A 24,402-nucleotide genomic window follows, 5' to 3' on the forward strand; every position below is an offset into this window, starting at 1 on the left:
GCAGAAAGAAAGAGTTGGTTCCCTGCTGTGTGAATACATTTAAACATTCAATACACGATCAAACATGCCATTTACACAACATGTTTCCCTGTTTATTATTATTTTAACCTTTCTCAAAATGTGTTTCTCAGTGTAGTAAAAGAGTTTGAAGTAGAAAGTAGGTGTAAAAGCAGAATTTCAGATGTAATAACATGCAAACCTTTTATTTGTTAAGATTAGCGTTAGCTTTCAACTGTAATGGAGTGAATCTTTACAGAATTTATTGGAAATATTGACACAGTTAAAGGTAGCGTATCATCTATATTGGCACGTGGACCAAATCCATGCAAAGCCATTTAGTTATAATGATGCTTTATTGTGGATCAAAGCAAACATAGTTAGCAGATGATCTTTATTGCCAACCTTAACAAAACTAAAAATGTGCTCCTTTATTCATCAACATGTTGTTTCACACTGGTCTAAAAGTGATCTGATACTGTACCTGAATGAAAACTATGTTTCTTTCAAGATAAAAAAGCTTTTCAGTGTCTTCCCCTTTCTGTTTTCTGCAGTCCTGTCACACTTTGTAAAGATGGAAATGTTTCATTGTAGGCAATAAAGAATCCATCTGAAAACCATGTGGTGCAGAAACATGCAGGAACTTCGTAGCTTATCCTGTGTGCTCTGCCTGGTATTCAAACCCTCCTCACACAGCCCTTGATCCCTGAGGGCAACGGTGTCTCCTAAACCCCTGATGCCCTCATCTCTGTTTTCATAGCTATACATAGTGTTAGAGTCATTCAGCCTAATAACAAACTGGTGTCTCCATCTATATGGCTTTCCCTGGAGGGGCATTAATTACAACCTCCCATGTAGTGATATTATGTTTTTCCTGGTCATCAGATATGGTAGAGGAGAAATGTTACACAAAACTGACAATATATCAACAGAACAGATTAAATTAGAAATTCATGAATGCAATTTGACACTACTACATATAATAGACAACACATTTTTGCTTGATTGACTGGGATCATTTTATGTTAATTTATTTATGAGATTTGGTGAATATGCTTTTAACAAGTGCAGAGAATAAAAAAATAAAAATAAATAGCTGATAGAGAGTATTGCTCCTGTATTTAAACTATATGCTTTAAAATTCAAAATTTACAAGGATTTTCATTCTCATTTTATGGGCTACTTCATAGCCCACTATATTCCCAAAGTTTCCACTAGTACAACAGGAGCCCGAGTCTTTAGCTGTCAAGCTCCTATAACTTTCCTTTTTGACAAAAATCATGTTCAGATATCCCCAGCAACAGATCTGTGTGTTTCCAAAGGGCAGTTGCTGGCCCTACCAGCCTGCCCTGAGTTCTGTCTGTTTCTTTCTGTCCCTCCTCTTTCATTTTTTCTCTCAGCTCTCCACTCACCTCAATCTGCTGAGACAGATGACCGCCCAACTTGAGCTTAGTTTTACTGGTTTTTCTTTCATTAAAAGATTGTTTTCATCACTTAGTTCTCTATTTATTTTTTCCGTCAGCTGTCCAATGTATGTGGCCTTGGCTCAAAATAAAGTTGTGTGACCATGTTCATGAGTGTGAAAGGAAATGCCTCCAGGACAACAGTGTGGCTCACTAATGTGTCTCCATAGCTTTTGTAAACAGTGACGACCTTTAGCAGTAAAGAATGAGCAACATATTATGCATTTAATAGACTGTCAGATATTGTATGGGTGATTATCTCGTCACATTGACTAAACTGAACCTCTTGACAACAGCATGTCTATGAGTACAGCTTGCAGTAGTAAGTATAAAGTTTGCAGAAGCATCATATTCTCTGGAACATGGTGTTATGGTTGTCACTATATCTACTACATCTTTACGCAGTGAAATTCTCTACCTGTTCCTTCAGTCCCTCATCCACAAATAACTTCTGTGTCATTTCTTTTTCATCATTTGATCACGTCCTCCTCCACTTACGCAGTACACTTAAACTATTGCTATGTCTTTAAGTACAGTGGTTAAACATCAGACACCAGCAAACATTGAAATGGATAGATTTATCCACATTTTTTCCAAGCAGGACACAGTAAAGAACTAACAATACGTTTTCATTAATTAATTAATCATTTGAAAATCCAACCTAAAAACTTTATTTTAATGTTTTTTAAATACATATCCTGTGTTACTGTATGTTTTGCTTTGCTGGCTTATGGAATGTCAAAGGGCTTGCTTTTTATATCCAACAATGTGTAGGAGTGTTACAGACCAGGGAACCTCCTCCTCCCTTCTTTGGAAACAGATCTCTGGCTCAGCTGTCTCTGACTGATTGTAAATCAGGGCTGAAGATGACATGCAGAAACATTGTCACTCACTTAAGATTCTCCAAAAATCACTAACCAATCCCAAAGGTGTGGAGGGCTTCTCTTTGAATACATCTCATCAGTGCAACTGGAGTAGGGGTGCTCATTCCAACTGCACCCACCAAGAATTGGTATATTCAGGACATGATTTTTTTATTTGTTTATTTATTTTTGTCCGCATGTTGAATTGGCACAGTTTTTACACCGGATGCCCTTCCTGATACAACCTTCCCCGACATGATAGTTTATGTAAATGCTTCCAAAACTGGAATGACACTATAGATTGTTTTGGTGTTTCTTGGATAATAACAGAGCTGCCTCTGTTTGGGTAGGGAGCTCATTCTCAGTAATTCTATTGTGTCCCACAGGAATCAATTCTTATCTCTAATGTCTAAATTACATTAAAATAAACTGATTAAAAATCCTTACTGGTTTATATAAAAAAAAATTATGTAAATGTATCTTTCCAGTAGTGACCTGGGAAAATCTGGGGAGCAGGACTTGCTCTCTGAGTGCATTTGTGCTGTATTCATCACTTCAGGATGCTTTTCTACAGGGTTTGAGCTGCAGTATATAAAGCATGCTGCTAGATACCTGGCACTGACTGCAGCCCTATCTCATTACCGTGCTGGTCTTTGTGTGATACTGTTTGAGCTTCACGCGACTTTGAATTTAATATAATCACATTCAATCCAGATGCCTGAGAAAGTTAGAGAGAGATTGCTTTAATTGTTGGGGATTATTTGGCTGTATCACTTTTGCTCATGAACGACTCATCTGATACGGCTGAAAATACACTTTGACAACAGTCTGACAGTCTAAACTGACAATCATATGCAGCACGAACAATGAGCACTATGCGTACTGACCTCATTGCATACTGTAGAAGATAATGTCACTCTCCCAAAATGAAAGCACAGGGTTTTAAAACAGGTTGCTAAACATCAGTAAAATCTTTTAATATCAAATAATATTAAACAAATCTATCCTAAATAGCTATAATAACTACAGGTAAGATCATTTCCTAGCAACCAATAAAAATTTATTGGAACACAGCTCTTGTTTCTTGTGGTGTAAGTAAAAATTTCTGGCTCTTCGGGCTTCTCTACTTCATCCTTTGTCTTCAATAACATATTGTATTGTATGTCACCATGTACTGCATGATATAGTTGACATTCATAAAAACAAGGCTTTTAGTAAACATGTGGGCTAAATGTGCACTACTGCAGACAGACAAAGGTCTGCCTGATGACCATGACTTATGACTCATGTAATAGAAAGTTCAAAGTGTTCTGATTAACACCTGTTTATAACAAAGCTTTACATTTTAACACATTTCTTTATGTGCATCTATTGATACAAGACTTAGATTTAGTAGTGTTTGTTGGGAGTTAGATTTGTAGTGTTTGGTGGGAGTTCCATTTTTGTCAATTCGTATTATTTTTCATTTAAAAATAAAAAGGATATCTGCAACTTTTGTTACCAAACTCTTTCTTTCATCTTATAAAAGCCTGCACTAGTCAAATCTTAGCTGCAGACAACAGAGATTCCTGTTTTTACCAGACGAGTATTAATCTGGTTACTGAAAGTTCTTTCTGCTTAGATATAGATATTCTCGTCTGCAGCTTCTCCCCACTGGCTCTGTGGTGTCTTGCTGGTTATTCTCCTCCACATATTCTTCTTCTTACTAGTCTCCCCCCAGTGATAACACAAACACTTATTACCACACAGCAGTTTCCAAACAAGGAGTGACAGAAATGGCATCTGTGGTAGCAGTAAAATCTTCAGCCAGCTGCAATTAAGAGGCATACTGGGAGTCTCAACCCCTGGCTTGATCCAACAGGGCCTCTTCTTTCATACTGCAGAAGAAAAACCTAGTATACTGAGTCTGATCTGGAGACTGTTAATGCAGGCTGATGCAGGACATTGTTTGATGAATGAGCCAGAACAGTAGTTCCACAGACTCGCACAAGATCCACAGTGATAAACATTTCTGCTGAAGCTGGTAGATAGGTTCAGGGAAATCCATTTCTTATTTGGCCATGAAAGTTTAATCTGAACATGAAATGTGTTAGTGGAAGTGATTAATTCCATAGTTTTTAACTGGACCAACTACTGCATCTGAGCAGTTAAATCGGTTCAATCTGCAGTTGCCGTGTGAGATCACTTGGGGGTGCTGCTGGAGGACTGCTCTATGGTGGTGATGTAAGATCTCTCTTGACTGAGACAGACCCTTTCTGGTTATCAATATTTCCATGAATGTGATTTATTACAGACATGCAAAGTGAAGACTAGGTGAGAGATGTAATTTAGTGTGTGCTCGTGCACTCACACACACACACACACACACACACACACACTCACAAACACACACAGCACTTTGTAATGAGGAACATACGGTGCAGTTGCCAGTCGTATTGAAAGACAGATGTGAAAGCTCTTAGATGTGATTAAAATTCAGTCAATAAGACACACTACCAGTCAGATACCCGGCTCAGCATCAGTATCTTCAGTATTCAGGGTTATGGATTTGTTACACTTAAAATTACCAACTTTTTTAATAGCTAACAAGAAGCTATGGTTGTGTGTCAGACAGAAAGGTAAATAGTTGCACTGCAAACTTTCTAAGGGAGAAGCATGATCTGGATTGTTGAGCCAGTCCACGAGTCCATCTTAATTGATCTGACTGTCTCTGTGAGACTGTGATTAATTCTTGTCTTTGACAACAGTGACACTTGCTTCTTAAAAGCATGACCAAATTTCTTAAACTTTAAGCCACATTACTTTGACCTTGACTAAATCCCATCACAGTTCCAAATCCAAACCAAATTTTTCTGCACTGTTAAGTGCAGGACTTGATAAACAGGTAGACAAACAGATGGACAGTGGCTTTGTCCAAAAAGACACACATGCGATTCTGAGCATTTAAGTAGATATTCAGGTGGAGGTAGTTATGTGATTGTAATCCTACTGCTTTGTTCCTACAAGTCCTCTGAGCTTGTCTGTGGTGTGTGTGCATGAGTGATGTGATCTTCTTATTAATTGAATGTTTCCCAGTCAGCTCTCACCTGACTATTCACAAATACCACAAGTGTGTGTGTGGGACCACAATTCAATCAATGTACCTTTTACTCACGATCAATAAACACAGTAAAAGTTGAGACAATCACATAAGACAAATTGACTGACAGAATGAATTTTATCACTGTATATTATTTTATTTATGGAGTCATGAGTTGTCTGTTTTAATTTTGTGAAGAACAACATTAGTGACCATTAAAAATGAAATGGTGCCATTGTTTTGAACACAATTCTAACGAAAAGGAAATGATTTCAAAATACTCATAGGAGTAGTAACTGATGTCTGAGACACAAGATGACTGACAAATCCAAGCCAAGTATGGGCCGTCAGTGTGGGCCATGATTAACCCTACTGTCCTTATAAGGGTGCTAGTTCAAGGAGCCAGGTTCCAAAAACGTGTAGCTTGAAACCAGAAAAGCGGATGCTGCTGGACTTGGAATAACATGATGAATGAATACATGTAATATGAGTTAAGTTGAGTGCATATGCTTCATATTTTAGCCCGTATGAAGGAAAAACTGTTTTTCCTGATTACTGGTATTGACTATTTACAGAGGTTTAGCAGTATACTGTTTGCTGCTTTGTACTTCAGGCCAATGAGGCTCATTAAATTCTACTGTATTGCAAGTGTGTGAGAGAGAGAAAGGTTCTTCATACTTTAATTGAGTTCAAAAGTTGACTGGGCCGACCAGCCTCTCTTGCTTTTATGCCCACTTGAATCATGATGACAGTGTGTGTGTTCGTGTGCTGCAGCAGACCATACTTCAGCAGTAGCAGAATTTGAGCCAGATCATCTCTCTCTCTGTTTCTCTCTCTCACCATCAGCTGTGATTACTTTGGTAAAACAGCGGTGCGTCGCAGAGAACCAATTTTCCTAATGCACAGCCTTCATATACACACACACACACACACACACACACACACACACACACACACACACACACACACACGTACACTCACACACACACACACACACACACACACAGCATGGTTATTGATGAGGTAAATGGGGAGTGGGGCAACAAGGGGGCACACACATTGCTGGGAAATGGGGAGAGAGAGAGAGACATAGAGAGAGAGAGGGAGAGGATAGAGGGAATTAGAGAAGGACGAGGTAGACAGGGACAAAGAGAGAGACAGAAGAGACAGAAAGGGGACGGATTGGAAGCTGAGAGCAGAGGAAGAAGAAGAGGAGGTGGACATTATGTTGAGACTGTGTTCTGGTAATGGAGCAGGATGTCCAGTTAAAGAGCTAATAAAGCAAAGGACATAGTGAGGGAGACATGAAGGGAGGGAGAATGCGGGAGGGAATATTGAGATCGTCGGTTTCCTCATGGACAGTGGAATAGTTTGATTCGCCAGCTGCTCGAAGAAAAAACAAGTAAATATTCCTTCTGGATGCTTTGACTTTTGTCAGCTGCTGAGGGACTATAGTAAATGAATTGAGAGAAGCGTAAAAAGACAAGTGGAATGTGGCTGTTTCATAAAATATTCCACAGATTGGCATGTCACTACTAAAATGGCTACATTTTGCACAGTGTCTAAACTCATTCAAATATCAAGAGGACATTTGAAGACTTGTCTGGATGTGGATGAATGAAGCCTATATGATGTTTTTTTGCAAAAGCTAATGTTTAAATATATATTTTGACTGAGATCAATCAATGTATCATATTCAAAGATGAACACTTGAATAACTGGAAATACTACATACTGCAAAATGCTGGTTCTGACCAGGAAACTGCTTAAATTGTCTGAGTATCGAAGGCCGGTGGTGATTTCAGAAGAGACCAAGGAAAATATTAGTTTTGATATGGGCGAGAATGCAACAACTTTGGATGTTTTCCTTTGTGATTTCATATAAATTAGGAACTTCTTTTAAAGGCCAATCTTCCAAGAATCTTTCTCAATGATCCTTCAGGAAGTTACCAGTACTGTATATTTCCACACTTGGACTGAAGACATGTGTGAAGGTGTGGTCCTGTATCTATGGATCTAACTTTAAGTTCAATACTTCTTTTTAACAAAACTTCTTTTCAAAGTATCATACAACTCTCTGTAAGGCTCCATGTAGCTCTAAATGAACCTGAAGTTTACACAGCCACCAGAAATGAGTATCCAAAGTTAAAAATTAAATTATATCCCCCAGACATCTCAACTTGATGTTAAATTATTCACCAAAAATTCCTCTTGATGGAAAATCTTTATCTGACACCTGTATTTAAGGCTGAGTTCCAACATGGCACTGTGTTCTTAATGCTCAATTCCCACTGGGAACTATATAAACCTGCAGTCGCTCTTTAGGGATTTACTCCAAGTCAATTAAAATGTCTTATTACATTATTATATTCACCAGAACATCTCTTTTGAGATATCTTATGATATGATTACGATAATACAAAGAATTTAAATTTACACATCTAATACAGAGGTCTAGAAGTTTACCACAACAAAGACATAATATTTACCCAAAACTATTTTATATAAAAATTCCTCTTTTTGTGTGGTTAATTTCCTGGGAACAACTCTTTATGGCCATACCTGTAAAAGGATGCTAATATCAAAGCTCTGTGTGGTGATATCGTTGTTAGATGGAAGCGCGGAAAAAAAATGAAAACGTTTTATGTACTGCTGCTGTCACACCTTGTACATTTTCACAAAGTTGGAAAAAACCTCTAATATTGTCTCACATTGTGTGGCATTGAGTGAAATTGGAACTGGGCATCAACAATCTTTAAACAAACCAAGTGGAACGAAAGAGCTGCAGCATGGGACTCAGCTGCTTTAAGTCTTGGAAACATGACACTACAGGCCACAAAGGTAAGACACACACACGCACACACACACACACACCACACACACACACACACACCACACACACACATAAATTTATAATTTATCAATCCCTCCATAATTGTGTGTGTTTCTATGTGTTACTGTTGAGTGGGATATACAAAATGCTGACTCAAGTAAGGAACCTTATCTGAGATGACATTGTTTGTGTATGTGTCTGTGTGTGTGTGTTAAATGAGACTTATACAATGACTGTAAAAAGAGAGCAAAGTGTGTTAATGAATATGTGGACCAAGACTTGTATGTAGAATGCATATACAGGGAAAGGGACTGAAGAAGTATTAAAGGACGCCTTTACTGGTTCTGAACTTGCTTCTTATGGTTCTTGTTTGAGTATTACATGTAAATAAGTGCCATTAAACCCTCTGACTTCCATAAATAAAAATATCTCCCAACTTCTTGCTGGAAAATGCCTCAAGAGGACATCATCTGGAGGAACCTTCAGTTCAGATTATGTCATCTTTTTGCTCAAACTATGGAGTTCGGACACTATGATCAACCTGCTTTTCCAAAGCTGCTCCAGATGATGTCATTTTAATTCCTAATGATGAAAAACTCTTCCAAGTGGTGTCATTTGGAGGAGCTTTTTTAGCTAGAAGCAGAGAAATATTTTAACAAATATGAATGTAAAATTCCATTCATTTATGTTTATCAGACAAAATCCTCAAACAGCCATTTGAATTATAGCAAGTTTTTGTGGCTACAAAAAAATTGTAACCACAGTGTTTCTCAAACATAACCTTATGCTTTTTATGCAAAAACTCAACAACCCCAGTGGGAAATTGTTCTAATTTCACTCATCAAGGTGTTTCCTTTATAGAATAGTGTGATGTTGGTGGGGGTTGAAGACTAGTTTCAAAATGAAAGACATATAGAGGTGAACAGTTACAAAGAAGTGAGGTTCTGAAGATGTTCCTTATATTGAGGCTAGACTACAGTAGATACTATCAACATAGTGTAACACACTCAGATCTCTGACAGAACCATTAGTGGTCCAGTTGCATTGCAGCTGATGCAGTTGCTATGGAATTAAAAAGACATGAAATACTAAATGGGCACAGTTTCAGTTTTACAGTAAATGGTTAAAAAAACTTGATTTGTCTGTGAAATACAATATATGTTTGCACAGGTTTTGAACAGGTGCAGTATACTACATTAACTTTGTGTTAGCAATTTAAGAACTGCATCACGGTGTGCAGTTTGACCTGGTGTTAAAAACTTGCCTTGCAATCCCCCTAAAACTAACCATGGCTGTTTAGGTAACAGAGATGTGTTGGCCAGCCCAGGCTCGTATTTCTTCCTTTCAAACAGTGCCGGTCAGGGGGACGAGTGGCTGAAGAGCCTCAAAAAGGGAGTCTGGATCCCTTTCACAGGTAAACACATAAAAAAAATGTTTAATGATGTCTTGTTGGTGTTTGTTGGATCTAAAAGAAAGCAGCTGTTGACACATCAGCTATAACAACAAGTAGGGATAATGTTAGAACTGTGTGTCTTGTTCCTTGTTCTTTAGGTCAGAATAATCAGGTCATTACTAAAATCACAAAGGAAACTCTTTAATACCCCCCTTCCTTCCAGGGGTCTTTGGTCAGCGTCTGGAGGAGACAGTTCTCTATGAACGACGTTATGGGTTGCGCTTGGTTCCTCTTGTGGTCGAGCAGTGTGTCAACTTCATCCGGGAGCGTGGCTTGCATGAGGTGGGCTTGTTTCGTCAACCGGGACAGGCTAGTCAGGTCAGAGAGCTGCAGGAGGCTTTTGATGCAGGAGAGAGACCATCCTTTGACAGGTCTGCATTTTGTCTGTACAGTTTCACATCTTTTTCATGCATTTTCAGAAGATGTTATCTTACTGTGTGTTTTATCTGCAGTAGCACAGACGTCCATACAGTGGCATCATTGCTTAAGCTCTACCTCAGACAGCTGCCGGAGCCTTTGGTCCCTTATAGCCACTACAAAGACTTTCTGCTCTGCGCACAGAAGCTGACGAATGACCACTCACTGGTAGGTGCATCTCTTTACATGGAGATGTCAAACAATTGGTTTGTTACAGGCAACTTAAGAGCCCCTGAAATGCTGACCACCAGTGGGTTAGGGTGGCATGTAGTAGTAGTGGCTTAAAGTGGCTAAAAAAATGTTTTTTAGCCTGGTCTTCAATTGCCCTTTAAACAAATCTTTCACAAGTAGCTTTCAATATTTCTTACAGTTTTTCAATGATGCGTGTTTTCCTGGTTCATTACTACATTTGTTCAAATCTTACCTACCAAAACTGTTGTTCATTAAAACAACATAAACCTGTGTATGTATAGCACCACCAAAACATTTTCATGCCACAGCGTCACATAATGAGGTGTCTTATATGGATGCTAAAGGAATGCCACTATTTGTGTTGTGTTTTAGGACAGGGTTAAGGCACAGAAACCTCAGGGTAAGGTTAAAGTAAAAGATAAAATACATGTTTTTCTTTACTATAATATAATATCTGTGTAATATAGTGGAATGATGGAATGAAGTAAAATGTGACATGCCATCAACCCCCCCTGACCATGTCCCTTAAGCTTTAAATGGTCTACACTTATATAGCACTTTTCTACCTATTGGCACTCAAAGCACTTTACACTGCTTCTTATTTACCCATTCACACTCACAATCACACACACATTCATACACCAATGGGGGAGCTGCTATGCAGCTGGCCAACACTCACCAGGAGCAACTAAGTTGGGGTTCAGTGTCTTGCTCAAGGACACTTTGACATGTGACCGGAGGAGCCGGGGATTGAACCAACAACTGTGAGATTGGTGGACAATCGCTCTACCTTCCTGCGCCACAGTCGCCACATAGTCACATACTAAATCATTGCTTGAGGCATCAAAGATTGATGCCTCAAGTTTTCTGTTGTACCTGACCAACAGATGCAAAGGTTACATTTAGCATCAATATACAGCATCAAAAAACTGGACAGTGTGTGTATTTTTGACACCCTGGGAATGGGAATTGGCTGGACTCTACCCACATGTTGAACCCCATGTGCATTCACGAGATAAATGCTCATAAAAAAAGTTTTCGCGCCGCATGTGTACAAAAACTGCACAGGCCAGCTAAATCTTCTTTCGTGCCACATACATTGCATTGAGTTGTATGCTATTTTTGACTTTTCAATAAAGAGGATTTAACATGCTGGGACCAATACAGGAGTAAAATGATTACTTCGTACCTTCTTACTTTGGATTTTTGTCTTTCTTTCTTCATGTTTTTCCTTTATTCTAAAACTATTCTTTCTCTCTCAGGGTTTAAGGGAATTGAGGAGTTTACTTCATGAGCTGCCAGTTACAAACTTCAATCTACTCAACTATGTCTGCCAGTAAGACCCCTCATGTCTTCTTACTTAGTGTGTAGGTATATATATATCTATCTATAGATAGATATATATATATAGCCTTGAATGCTTGCATGTGTATGTGTCTGCTTGTGTGTGCAGGTTTCTCAATGAGGTCCACAGTTACTCTGGCAGTAACAAGATGAGTGACCAGAACTTGGCCACTGTATTTGGGCCAAATATCCTCAGAGCCAAAGCTGAAGACCCACAAAGTATCATGGGAGGTAGACTGACAAGCTGTAAATAACAGTTTTTTAATGCATGACAAGAGTCTTAGAGATGGAAAATGGTTCTTTGAATGTTCTTTTTTCATCTGTATCCTAGCTGCAGCTTTGGTCCATGTGCTGATGTTGCAGCTGATAAGAGAGCACGAATCGCTGTTCGCCAAAGCCCCTCTACACACCTCTGTCCATCCACCTGGAGGTTTGCATGCATCACCAAGTGGTCAGAGGCAGCCTCATCTTCACCCGTTGCCCTGCTTTCGCCAGCTGTCTCTACCTCTCATTGCACAATCCTCCAAAGACACAGGAACACACATCACGGACAATCCCAAGTATAAATGACCAGCTCACCATCAATGAATACTTACAATATTTCATTTGAATTAATTCATTCAAGTTGCTAGAACAACAGGTATGATGTGAGTCGTGTGCCCTTGTCTCCATTATAAAAATCTGGGACATCATTCACAAAAATGGAGAGAGACCAAGACAAGAGAGGGAAATTTGCCATTCACAGAGAAAGAGAAAGAGAAAGACAGAGGAGAGACAGATATTTGTGTGTTGAAATAAGAAGAAAAGGAAGGAGAAACAGGGAGAGAGGGATAGAAAATCCATATTAACTTTACTGATTATATGACACTTGCCATTTTAAACTGCTATAATAGGCGTTTTTTGATTTTATTCCCAATAATTACTGACTGTAGTGGCTGATTATATAAGATAAAGAGCTTTAAGTTCATGACAATGCTATAAAATCTGCTTAACCAGAAATGTTTTCTTCCTACGTTCATCTATGAATCCTCTAAGGGAAACACAACCACACTTCATTAAACATTTTATCCCACACTGCTGATGATTGGTACTTGCTTGATGTAAAAAAAAAAAACGTCTGGGTCGATTATTTTGAAATTATAACTATTTTTCTGCTTTCTGTAGCTGTATTGCATCTGCTGCAGTCAAATCCAACTTGTCTTCTGGCCAGAAACGACATCTTGGTCACCGCTACACCTCCTCCCATCCAGAGAACTGCTTCTACCCTCTGCCTTCCTCCAGTCAGCACCTTGAGCACCATCCTGGTAGATATAACGTTAACTGCCACCAGCACCATGTTGAGCTAGGACCGTCTTCTGCAAATTTTCAAGCCTCTACAACCAGCCTCCACTTTCAAGACCCACTGCAGGACTCTAAGCCCAGACTTACGCTCATGGGTTGGACAAAGGCCTGGCCAGACCCAGGAGAGGCTGGAACTGGTTTCTGGAGCTCAGGTGCTGCAGATCAAGACGGTGCAGTTAGTGGGGGCAGCAGTGAGCCTCAGGAGGACAGCACCCCTTCAGCCTATGACAACTTAGACAGAGTGCCTTTATGTCAGAAGATGAAGGATGAAACTAGTGGCCATTCTGAGTTAAATGATCCAGGAAGTCACAGTGGAACTTGTAAAGAAGAGGCAGAGCTAGAAGAGGAGGTGCAGACAAGGGACACCTCCTCTTCATGGTCTTCCTGCGAAGTTCTACCACTAGACGAGATTAATGCTGTGGAAGGTGTTACTCCTCATAAGCCATCAATAAAACATAAAATTCTACCTTCGAATCAGATGGCAGAAAATGAAAACAGTGATAATGATGATCCTGAAGACAATAATAATGATGAAGACAATGATGATGACGATGACATCCAACACCCTAACTCCCCAGTCTCCTGCTCTGTAATCGGTGACAGTCCTCTCAGTACAGGCAGCTCAGAGGTGTTCCTCCCCTCTGGCCCTCCAGATTCCCAGGTGTCACAACCCAAAGATGCTCAGTCACTCCTAGCTGATTTACGTCAGCAGATGGCCAGGCAGAAATCAGAGTACCAGGCCACGATACAGAGGTGAGACTCAAGCACATGTAGTGGGACTGGTTGCTTTTGGCTTTAACTGTGCTCGTAAACTGTATTTTGCATAAACCTTTAAGCTAAACCTGCTGAACACATGCTTTTGTTGTTTAGTCTGACATTCCCTTCTTTGTTCTTCCCCATACTTCCAGTTTTGGCAAATGCCAAGTCTAAAGCATAGTTTCTATTTTCAACATCCCACTGCCCAGATACACAAATGGAGGTGTATAATGAAATGGTTTCCTAGTTTCCCACAGGCCAGCACAGTCTGAGTCGAGCAAATTTATTTAAATATTAAATCAAACCAACATTTAAAACAAGTGTTTACCTCCTGTAAGTGGTGCGTATGTTTGCTGCAGGTTGGAACGCTGTAATGATGCGCTTGAGCGGCAGGTGGCAATGCTGCAAGTCAGTCTGGAGCAGCAGAAGTGCAGCAGAAGTGTTGCTGAGATCAAGATCCGCAACATGGAGCACGCTAAAGCAGATGCTGACCGCAGGAACACCACACTACAGAGGGAGATGGAGCTATTCTTCCAGATGCATGGAGAGATCAAGAGAAAAAGAGTAGATGAAGTAGGAAGAGGAGGTGGGAGTCTCTGAAGAGGGATAGAAAGACAAAGCGAGAGCTTGATGAATAGGATGGTTAAACATTGTGAAAGTTGACCTGGGGATTGGTAAACTACTGATCACAGAGAAGGGGATCAGAAGTCTATATTGCTGCTGCACTGCAAACACTACACTTTAGAACACACTTCACAGCCTTTTCAAACTGTGTAAATTCTGACCTCAACAATGGGTGGTTTTGAGGTAGGAGAGAGCATCATACTTAAAATATTTATCTCTCTATATATATCTATATCTATCTATCTATCTATCTATCTATCTATCTATCTATCTATATAGATATATATCTATATCTATCTATATAGATATATGTATATCTATATAGATATATATATCTGTCTATATATCTATATAGATATATAGATATATATGTGCAGTGCTACACAAAGTGTGTACATGCAGCTAAAGTGTACTTTAAACACTAGCTACATTACTTAGCTAAGTATATCTGTAATATAGCCACCCCAGGCTATATTTGCAAAGAGGACAGTCAACTGTTTCAGGAAACACAATTTTATCTTTCTGATATAGTATGTTGAATTCTCACTTGTGCAACAGTCAGGATCAAACTCCATGCATGTTTACATCTCCAGCTGTACCAATTTAGGTAAAGATGCAGTGTAGGAGAATTTGTCTTATTCATTAGGCCATGCTAGCTTGGCAGATGGGGGTGAGCATAGAAGTCACACCTCCAGCCTCTATTAGACTAGATGCTCATGAATATACCACCTTTAGGTAAAAGAAAAGATTCAGGGTAAAGATTTGGGCTACTTGGAAACATAAACCTAAAGATCTTTTGTTAAGTAAAATGTCACAGATGTTTAAAATATACTCTGTATTTAGAAAAACATTGTTTTGGAGTGTTTGATGCTCCCCACCCTTGTCCCCACCAGTCCCACAGTCAACAATTACAGTGGGAAAATAAGGTACAAGTCATGGTATAAAGTGTATAGCTTCCTCTAGATATGTTGGATAGGTGAAGGTTTTGATATCCTACTACATAAAATGTTGGAGGTTGAATGAAATGGAAATTCAGGAAAGATACCACAATCTGCCATCAACATGACAGCAGAGAGTGTAAGTACTACATGTCTTTTAAATAATAATAATAATCAACTAACTGCAAAGTACACACAATTTTTATTGAGGTCTGCTGAGAAAGTCAAGATATAAAAAAAAGAATCCTACTGATTTCAGTTTTGTTTGTTCTCAAAATTCTTTAAAACCCGACTGTTCAATATTTGTTTTTTTGTCTTGTTTGCACACTAATACATTTGTTGAACATATATCTGATTTTGTACTTTGTTACTAGTTGTTTCTTATGAAGAATCAACATTAGATGGAAACTTCTGTTACTGGATGAGGAATTATTGCTTTATAAAGGCTGAATTCCTACAAATTACTATAGAGCAACAGATTTTTCTTACAATAAACAGTTAGCAAGTTTCTGTTCTGCTTTGTTAAAAATTGTAAAAAAAAAAAGAAGAGAAAAGAAAACAGAAATATAACAGAAGCTTGTTTTTATGATGAGACTAATACATTTATTTTCAATTCCAAAATGTAAAACAGAAACAAACAGTTGAATTCTGTTGAGTGACAATTATACAGGGGATTTAGATGTGATGTTTCAGTAAAGCAGAGGTTTCAAGGGAACAGCATCACACTTTGAACACAAAGCACTTTTGAACATAAATCTTTAAACATAACAAAACTGGAAACAATCATATTCACTTAATATTTACAGCTGTGAACAGCAGGAGTGTTTTTTCTTCTTTTTCTGTTTGTGGATAATTCCCTAAGGATGAAAGGAAGAATATAAGTTGACATCACAGAGTCACTGACTGCAAATAACATGGAAATAGTTGCTCCATAAACTACAAACTCTTGTACTTGGAATTACATTACAAATGGAATCCATTAACAGCACGTAAACTGTTTCCACTTAGTAATTAATGTGCAAACTCAGTCAAGAGCTACAATTCATTTAACACATCAATCACAGCACTCCCCTAATCTTCGTTAAGCTTTCCTGCAGAAAAGTTCATTCCCTCGTATTGTAAGGAAACATTTTTCTTCAGGGTTACAGAATATTTCTGTGCACTGTTACAACTGAAAATTGAACTTTAAATGCCAAAACCTAAAGTGTCTCTGTCAAACCGGACTCTCTAATCTGAGTGATACAACGTTCTTCCGACTCTGCTTAGTGAAGATGAATCTTAGTTTTTAGAGACAGACAGGATATAAAGACTATCAACGCTGAAGCCGAGAACATTTACTTGGTTTAGTCTTTATTCTGGATGGCTGTAAATCGCAGGAGGCTTGGGATCAGGTGAAATAATGTAGCTAGTTTGATGTGAGAAAAGTGGTGTAAAGTGCATTATTCATTTTAAACCAGCATCCCTATCATCTTCATCTTCAGCTAGACAAAGTTCTCAAAAAAAAAATAAAAATAAATAAAAGATTAAGAAAATACACACTGACAGTAGCCCTCAATGTTGTCTGGACTTTGGGGATAATTCATGCCTAATTTGTCAGCTTCAGACATGCTGCTAGAGGATCAAAAGTTAGATTTTTACAAACAAGTGATGCAGTAAATGCCTAAAAGCAGTGCAGATGGTATAACTTATATTTGTTTTAGATATTTGTGATGGCCACTACAGTGGTTAAATGAATGATAGTGGTGCTTCTAAGGTCCCATAAAATGCTTTTGCACAGTTGAGTTTGACAAATTTCCAAATTGGAAAGAAAGGACAAAAAACAGGGGAATGTCATTACAGAGGAAAGCAAGTTATCATTATATAACATTTTCTGAAAAAAATAAAAGAATAAAAAACAAAACAAAACCCCAAACAAACGAAAAACAAACACATACACACACATAAAAACCCCAAGAACAAACACACAAACAAACAAAAAAATACATGACTGTTAGCAACAGTTGGCTCCACATAACATGAATTTATTATATGTTGTGTACTATTTATGTAATTTTTGCCAATGAAAGTGATTTCAGATCTAAGAACATACTAACACTGATACAACACACTTCAGCATGGCAAGAAGCAAACATTGAGATGACCAGATACACTGCCGAATGTTTAGAAAAGGCTGATGTAGGAAATTGTTTTGTAAGTTGTGATAAAGGGCAGTCAGTTTGGGTCATAATGTCACTGTTGTGCACACACAGGGAGACAAGGGAACAACAATGATAGGCTTTCATTTCATAGGACCTCTGGTGGTCGTCACATGTCCTCTTAAAAGCCAGAGGGTGTCAAGATGTTCATATCACGGTGTTTGAGCTTGTGGGGTCGTGATCCCTGTTGTCGGCCTTCAACTGTTGGAATCTCCATCTTGGGAGGGGCCACTTTCTGAATGGCAGGGTTGTCAGCCAGCCGTGTGGCCTGTGACTTCATTACCTCCATAGGACTCGGCTTTTGTGCACCACGGTATGCCTGCACCGCAAAGCCTGCTGGGACATGAGAAAAGGTGAATGAATTAGGTTCCACTACTTTTTAAATTTATTTTTGGTCCTTTCAGCTTATCCCGTACGTTCAGGGTCACCACAGCGGCTCACTTGTCTGCATGTTGATCTGGCACAGTTTATTTTAGGCTGGATGCCCTTCCTGACGCAACCTTCCCCAATTTCTATCAGGCTTGGAACCGGCACTGCACGGCTGGGAATGGAGCCGGCCCAGGGACACTTCGACATGTGGTTGGGAGGAGTGGAGCAGGAACCACCGACCCTATGGTGAGTAGGCGGCCACTCTACCAATTGCACCACTGCCGTCCCCAAAATCCTTTAAAATAATATTAGTGGAATTTTTTTTTGGGGGGGTCTCTGTGCATGAGAATCAGTTGTTCTTCCTCTTCTGTTTCTGTTGATGCTTAATAATGGAGGTTTTAAAAATGACCACAGAAAAAGAATGCAAATTATAATTAAGCTGTTAATTTAAGCTATTTAAAAGGCTACAAACAACTAAGATAAGTTATTCCTGAGAGAAACAACTTCCAAAGATGCCCACACCAATGGCTATCACTTTTGATAAATTACCTACCTAAAATCATCCTGGAAAAAAGATTTGGATTGTTTCCAAAGTGACAAAATGATCCCACATGTGAAAATCTAAACTTGGTATCTCAGCAGCCACCGCTGATCTAAATGTGATCCGACTTTTATATCTCTGGGATACAGGAAAACTCTAAGCCAATAGTCAACAGACCAACTGAACTGTCAATAAGAGTTCACTGGTCAGTGTTTACTGTCATTCTGAAGGTTATTAATTTATCCAATTACATAAAGCCTGGATTTAACAGTTATAATAAATAACTAAACCCCCTTTTCCATGTACAAACAAGATAAATTCTTTGAAAAGTGCTTTTGCTTTCTTTTTTTTAAATTGATGTTTAAAAAAAAAAGGTCATGGGAATATAACTGAAAGCCAAGAAACAAAATCTTCAAAACTGTAAAAGGATTCCAGGGTGGAATGAAGTGGCCTTTTTTTTATTTAGACAGGACAGACCTTTGTCAGGATTTAGTCTTGGGTGAGCCAGTGCTGTTTACCTGTGTTTGCAGGATCTGATCCTAGGTCAGAAGTTGACTTCTGGACTAATGGGCGAGGACCAAACATGCTCCACCGTTCAACTGCACCCCCTACTCCCCCAGTTGCAGAGTCTCCTCCTGCCATGTCCACACTGCTGTTGGAGGAACTAAGGCTGACCTCTGAACCTGTGCTGCTGAACCAGCTCCTACACAAACAAACAAACACTATATAATCAGGCTGTACATGTTTAGTGTTTATCCCATTTTTTGGGTCAGGACAGATTTTAACAGAACGCTGTGTATGTGAGTGTGCACCTGCGTTGTTGTTTTGGAGAGTTGTGAGGTGTGTTGGAGGGAGTGGACTGAGCTGACGAGCTCTGGCGTTCTTCTCGGGCCTCCATGCTCTGGATCTGGAGTTTCTAAACAGCAACGACAAAACAGAATTTAATCTGTTCATACTCCACACAGTATTACCTCCATGTATGGGGAGATTAATTTTTACCATATTGGAACAAAATTCAATGCTTGCAAAAATAAAAATTTGGTGCTTAACCACTACAAACATTAAGAATCTGCTGAAAGACTTTTTACACAAAGCATAATTTTAGCATGATTAATTAGCATATAATTGTATAATTACATGAATTAAACAAAACAAGTCACAATTCATAATGCTGAAAAGGATTATGAATTTCATTAGATCCAGGATAGATTATCTGATGACTTTGGCCTGAGATGAAACAGTACAATGCAACAACACTTGGGCATAATATGTTGGCACGAAGGTCTACGTTGGTCTTCAAATGCATTAATCTCGTACTTCAATATTCATTTCCTGTATCGTATTTTATCATGTTACCTGTACATGAAAAAACATTCCCCCATTAAAAACTGAATCCTCCTTTTGTTTAAGCACATGGCTGTTTTCTGACCAAATAATTATCAATAATCAACTGCATCTCCTTTGCACACGTGTTGTGTTGTCTGAGTGTTGAAGTTTGTATCTTACCTGGAGGGAATCAGGCATGCGGTGGTGGTGTCTTGTCTCTTCGGCGGTGAGGCCTTTGTGGGGAGTGTAGCTAGCGTCGGTAAGCCCTGCCCGCTGCTCAAATGTGTACACACTATCCTGAGTCTGTTCTGAAATAGAGAAAAAAACTAATGTAAAATTTGTTTAAAGTGACAATAGAATTACAATTTAAAAGTTTAGGGATTATGTGGGCATCCTTAATACCAAAATGCTGTCACACTGTTTCCAGGTTTTGTTTATTAGTTGTAATCGATTTATGAAATGTACACACATTGTATTAGTTTTATACGTACTGGTGATGAGAGAATTCATGATGATGGAGGAGGCCTTGGTTTTCACTACACCTGATGACCTGGAGGGGATACTTTCTGACATCGAAGGTTGACTCACTTCACCACTCTCATTCTCCTGATGAAAAAAATAAAAAAGAAAAAATGAAAAAATAAATAAATAAATTCAACACCAATATCATTATCTATGCACTGCATCACACTCCTGATGACAAAACAGGTTGGAGGAAAGCAGCTGTGCGTGTTGTGTTTTGAAGAAGTCCAGTCTCACTTCAGCTAGGCGTGTGAATTTTCTTTCTGGTATGACGGGTCGTCTCCACAGGTTGTTGATGCTGATGTCGTGGGGGGGTGTGGACATCGGGGCCTCGAGGTTATCATCGTAGCTGAGAGCTCGCCGGGTCATGCCCATGGGAAGCTTCATCCCGGCTATCCCAGAACCTTCAATGGCTGAAACACAAATAAAGACAATTTACCAGCAGTTTTTTCTTCATTTGCTGGTACTGAGTATTCTGTGTGGTAGAATGATTACTTTTTAAAAGCCTCTTTCCACTACATTTCTAACTGTCTTGTGTAAAAAATTTTTATATACCAAATAAGGATGTAAGTATTTTTTTACCATAAAAATGAACAATGAATAAATAAATCAAACGTACTAACAAGTTAGGGCTGGGGGATATAGCCACCCCTTTTTAAAATGAACGAGGGGTCCAAATCATTAGAACCACCATGATCTTGATAATAAATACAGTAAAATGTCACCTTTCTAAAAGTTTAAACTTAAAAATTGAGAAATTATAACAGTGTTAAAGTAGAATTAAGGGCATATTCTGCTTTACTGGATTGCATCAGACTGTACAGGTGTACCCAATGAAGTGGTTGAACAGTGTAGTTATCACATTGATTATCAAAGGAATCATCATGACAAATGCCGTTGTTTTTATATATTGTTAACATTATGAATGATAATATATGTGATTCAGTGTGATAACATAACACTTCACTCAGATATTTCTGGTGTGAAAGACAAAACAATCTGTGTTAATACGTTTACTTACTATACATGTAATGCAACTTGTTAGTGTTTTTGCTCATTTCTGTCTTCAACACACAGGGAACAAACTGAAAGCTTTAGTAAAATGATGTGGGAGCTGAGCAAAACCCAACTTCAGAATAACTGCAAGAGGATGATGAAAGATTTATGGCATGATTTGAATTTTCATTTATCTGTTCAAACACAACATGGATGAAAAAAATGGCGACACCAAAACACAGCTCCAGACCGAAACATTGATAATTTAGATTCAAGAAAACTCACCTGGTAAGTCGCCTGAACCAGACATGATTTCACTAAGACAATGAACAAGGTCAACCAGGAGAGGGGCTAAACAAAGAGAGCTGAATTATTATACAAAAGGAGAAACAACACAAATCAACATATTGATGGGGCTCTGCTACTGTCTTAATCTGGCAGACAGACAATAAGACATGGTACACAAATTCCTACCTTCCTGCAGCGTTGCTGTAGTGCAGGCTACGTGGACTGGTGGCTAGATGGGTTTGTCTGAGACACACAAAAGCCTCTGGCAATGCATTGTAGGCCAACAGCACAGCCAAGAATGCAACTAAAGAATAAGTCAAAGGTCAACTGTGAGACAATACAATCAATTTGATATGGAAGGAAAAAATACCACGTTATCCTGCTTTTGGAGTTATTCTTTTGACATTTTGTCATTTTAACTTATAATAATTCTATTTTGGCAACTTGGTAGTAAACATAAGTATTTTCAATGTGCTGTGCATAATTTTTTATAACCATTCTTAAACTCTTTAAAATCTTTGCAAACTTTAACAGTTCCACACCATTTGCAATGTTGGACCAGCTGGCAAAGTTAAATACATTAAATTATATGTTTTGTTTTAAGTAGTTTTCACAAATAACAATGATAAGAAATTAACTTGAAGAAAAAGTGGGTATGTAGGCAGAGGAGGTTTATCCCCTCTTATAACCAGTGGATGACAACAGGATAACTCCGGAGGATGTTGGCAGACAGGCTGGATTACATAATTCTTGCTGCACCGGCAAGGATATACTGGCAGAGGGCTGAGGCTTACTTCAAAATAAAAGCTTACAATTTGACTTGTAGTGGGTACCATGTATTTGTGGCTCAAATAAACATTTTATTGATCTTAAAAACGAAATAAAGGATTAAACTTACATAAACCAAAGTCTTTGAAATTCATAACTTACATATATACATAAATACTATCATAAATATTACATAAATACTACTAGCATCCCCGAGAGGTAATATATACACGGATGTACTACTGTTATATATTTATTTTGAGTGTTTCGGATTAGCAACCTAACGTTAAAAAATATACAATATACAATATATAAACTAAATACTATATCTTTATAACTAATATACCATTTATATTTTTATACTTTAGAAACCAATTGTTGGATGTACTCGCTGAACATCATTCAAATTTACGGCATTCTGAGGCATTTGTTGTGATGTCATGAGAAATTCAGCAAATCTCAGAATCACACAAGAACAAAATTCTTTCAATCTTTTGTATGTACGTGTCGAGTTAAATGTTAACGTCAGTAACTTGACATTAGAGGAAACACAGAGGAGACACTTTTTAAACGGTCGTGTTTTTTTTTCTTTTTTCTTTTCTTTAGACCAACGCTGCAGATAAGTCTACGGTAAATCTAGACAAACTGAAGACAGGCTGATACACAACAGCAAAATGTGAGAAGTCTAATTTAAATATATACACATCTACAAGCAATAGTTATGTCGTTAAAAGCGTCTATTTCATGACTGAAGTTCAGTGGCCTCTGAACGGTCTCCATGCCACACGAGATAGCGGAAGCGATCGGGGATGAAGGGCAACAAGAGAACGTTACCGGAAAGGTGTCGAACAGCAACGGCAACTACACTATATTTTCTACATAACCTGGAACATTTTCTCTCACCGAAAGTAAAAAGCTGCTTCAGAGCGACAACTGAATTATCAGCGATCCTCCGATGTCAAGTGGACTGTGTAGAAAACCAGCAGAGAGTTGCTGGGTAGCAGCCATTATTGTGTACGATAAATAAAAGACTTTTCTTCCTGTTAGCGGTGCATTGCGTTGTTCTCGTTATATCTCGCGAGAGTATTGTGTATTGTGTTCATTTTCTAGTTAAAATTAACATTTAAAATAGTAATACTTTAAGCCACTTTTTTCATTACATAACTACAATTTCTACCTTTTTAACTATCAAGAGGAGACTTTAATCTTTTCTTCATTATCCTGCAGTGGAACTGCGTTGCAGAGTGGGACGTGGGAAAATATGGAGAAAAGTTTTTTAAATGTTTTTTTTAAATTAGTCAATCGGCACAATTAAATATTTTGATTTGACAAATACTGCACATACATATATTGCTGTCACTATACTGCAACCTATACTACAAAAAGGCACTATTTGGAACTGCAAACCAAGAAAGATAACGAGGCTATGTACTACGGTGGCGCATTGCATTCAGCAGAGAAAAAAGAGAGGCCTTATCTCGTAACTGCGAGATCTCTTCCCCCTAATTACGTATTATACAGTTTATATATTGTATTTGTTTAGTGACTCTTAACATGGTAGGTACTTGCAATAGGCTTTAGTGGCCAAAGCTTCAGAACATGGATTAAAAATATGTTCATTCTCACAAGTCACTAACTTACCTGATTGAAGCAACAACCTCAAAATTAGGTAACTTAAATGAATAAAACATAAAGAAGAATAGTAATGTATAGTATGAACTGCAGGCCTTTATAGCCACTGATGCATTATAAATGAAACAGGCCCCTAGGTGTACATAAGTATATGGTCCCTCACCCCTCAGGACTACAAGTTAGGCTGCTGTGTCTTTTGGCAAAATTTGAATTTCTTTTGTTTTAGGTACATATTTTGTCATCTGTTCTTGGTAATTTTCACTTTTTTTTTTTTAACACTAAAAGCTTAAAGAAACAAATGTGAAGGACAATGTTTTGAGAATAGAAAAACTTCTAGCCATAGTTAGACTGGACTTTATTTTATAAAAAAATCCCACCAATTAGGCTACTATCTGGTATCTAGTAGACATGTTGTAGTAATGGTACTAACTTGTACTTGATATATTAAAGCTACATTTACAGTAT

The 24,402-nt window shown here is 38.3% G+C and overlaps 2 protein-coding genes across 6 annotated transcripts; one reads left to right on the forward strand and one right to left on the reverse strand.

Moving 5' to 3' along the window:
• Positions 1–6,582: 6,582 nt before the first annotated feature.
• LOC137107694 (rho GTPase-activating protein 24-like) lies at positions 6,583–14,711 on the forward strand. Of its 2 annotated transcripts, none has more exons than XM_067491536.1 (9): positions 6,583–8,243; positions 9,536–9,649; positions 9,852–10,059; positions 10,141–10,273; positions 11,560–11,633; positions 11,751–11,887; positions 11,973–12,201; positions 12,806–13,735; positions 14,098–14,711. In XM_067491536.1, exons 1-9 carry the CDS (start codon positions 8,192–8,194, stop codon positions 14,336–14,338), a joined length of 2,118 nt encoding a protein of 705 aa, XP_067347637.1. In that variant the 5' UTR covers positions 6,583–8,191; the 3' UTR covers positions 14,339–14,711. The 2 variants fall into 2 exon arrangements, with proteins under 2 accessions (XP_067347637.1, XP_067347638.1); XM_067491537.1 differs by having other exon boundaries at positions 11,751–11,872.
• Positions 14,712–16,629: 1,918 nt separating this feature from the next.
• On the reverse strand, positions 16,630–23,366 carry LOC137107696 (putative monooxygenase p33MONOX). Of its 4 annotated transcripts, none has more exons than XM_067491544.1 (9): positions 23,209–23,366; positions 21,724–21,841; positions 21,535–21,600; positions 20,491–20,666; positions 20,223–20,337; positions 19,912–20,039; positions 19,218–19,321; positions 18,924–19,108; positions 16,630–17,831 (listed from the first exon to the last, which is right to left on the reverse strand). In XM_067491544.1, the coding sequence occupies exons 3-9, from the start codon at positions 21,557–21,559 to the stop codon at positions 17,617–17,619; spliced, it is 948 nt and encodes a 315-aa protein (XP_067347645.1). In that variant the 5' UTR covers positions 21,560–21,600; positions 21,724–21,841; positions 23,209–23,366; the 3' UTR covers positions 16,630–17,616. The 4 variants fall into 4 exon arrangements, with proteins under 4 accessions (XP_067347645.1, XP_067347646.1, XP_067347643.1 ...); XM_067491545.1 differs by having other exon boundaries at positions 21,535–21,614; XM_067491542.1 differs by lacking the exons at positions 21,535–21,600; positions 21,724–21,841; positions 23,209–23,366 and adding an exon at positions 21,275–21,486.
• Positions 23,367–24,402: the final 1,036 nt, after the last annotated feature.

Source organism: Channa argus, chromosome 22 (assembly GCF_033026475.1).
Source record: "Channa argus isolate prfri chromosome 22, Channa argus male v1.0, whole genome shotgun sequence".
NCBI lineage: Eukaryota > Metazoa > Chordata > Actinopteri > Anabantiformes > Channidae > Channa > Channa argus.

Coding starts and splice junctions, on each gene's coding strand:
- LOC137107694 (XM_067491536.1), top strand. CDS start 8,192: ATGGGACTCAGCTGCTTTAAGTCTTGGAAACATGACACTACAGGCCAC. Junction 10,274..11,559: donor TGACGAATGACCACTCACTG/GTAGGTGCATCT, acceptor TTTCTCTCTCAG/GGTTTAAGGGAATTGAGGAG. Junction 13,736..14,097: donor TACCAGGCCACGATACAGAG/GTGAGACTCAAG, acceptor TGTTTGCTGCAG/GTTGGAACGCTGTAATGATG.
- LOC137107696 (XM_067491542.1), bottom strand. CDS start 21,311: ATGAGCAAAAACACTAACAAGTTGCATTACATGTATA. Junction 20,667..21,274: donor CAAGTTGCATTACATGTATA/GTAAGTAAACGT, acceptor TTTGTGTTTCAG/CCATTGAAGGTTCTGGGATA. Junction 19,322..19,911: donor GCATGCCTGATTCCCTCCAG/GTAAGATACAAA, acceptor GTTGCTGTTTAG/AAACTCCAGATCCAGAGCAT.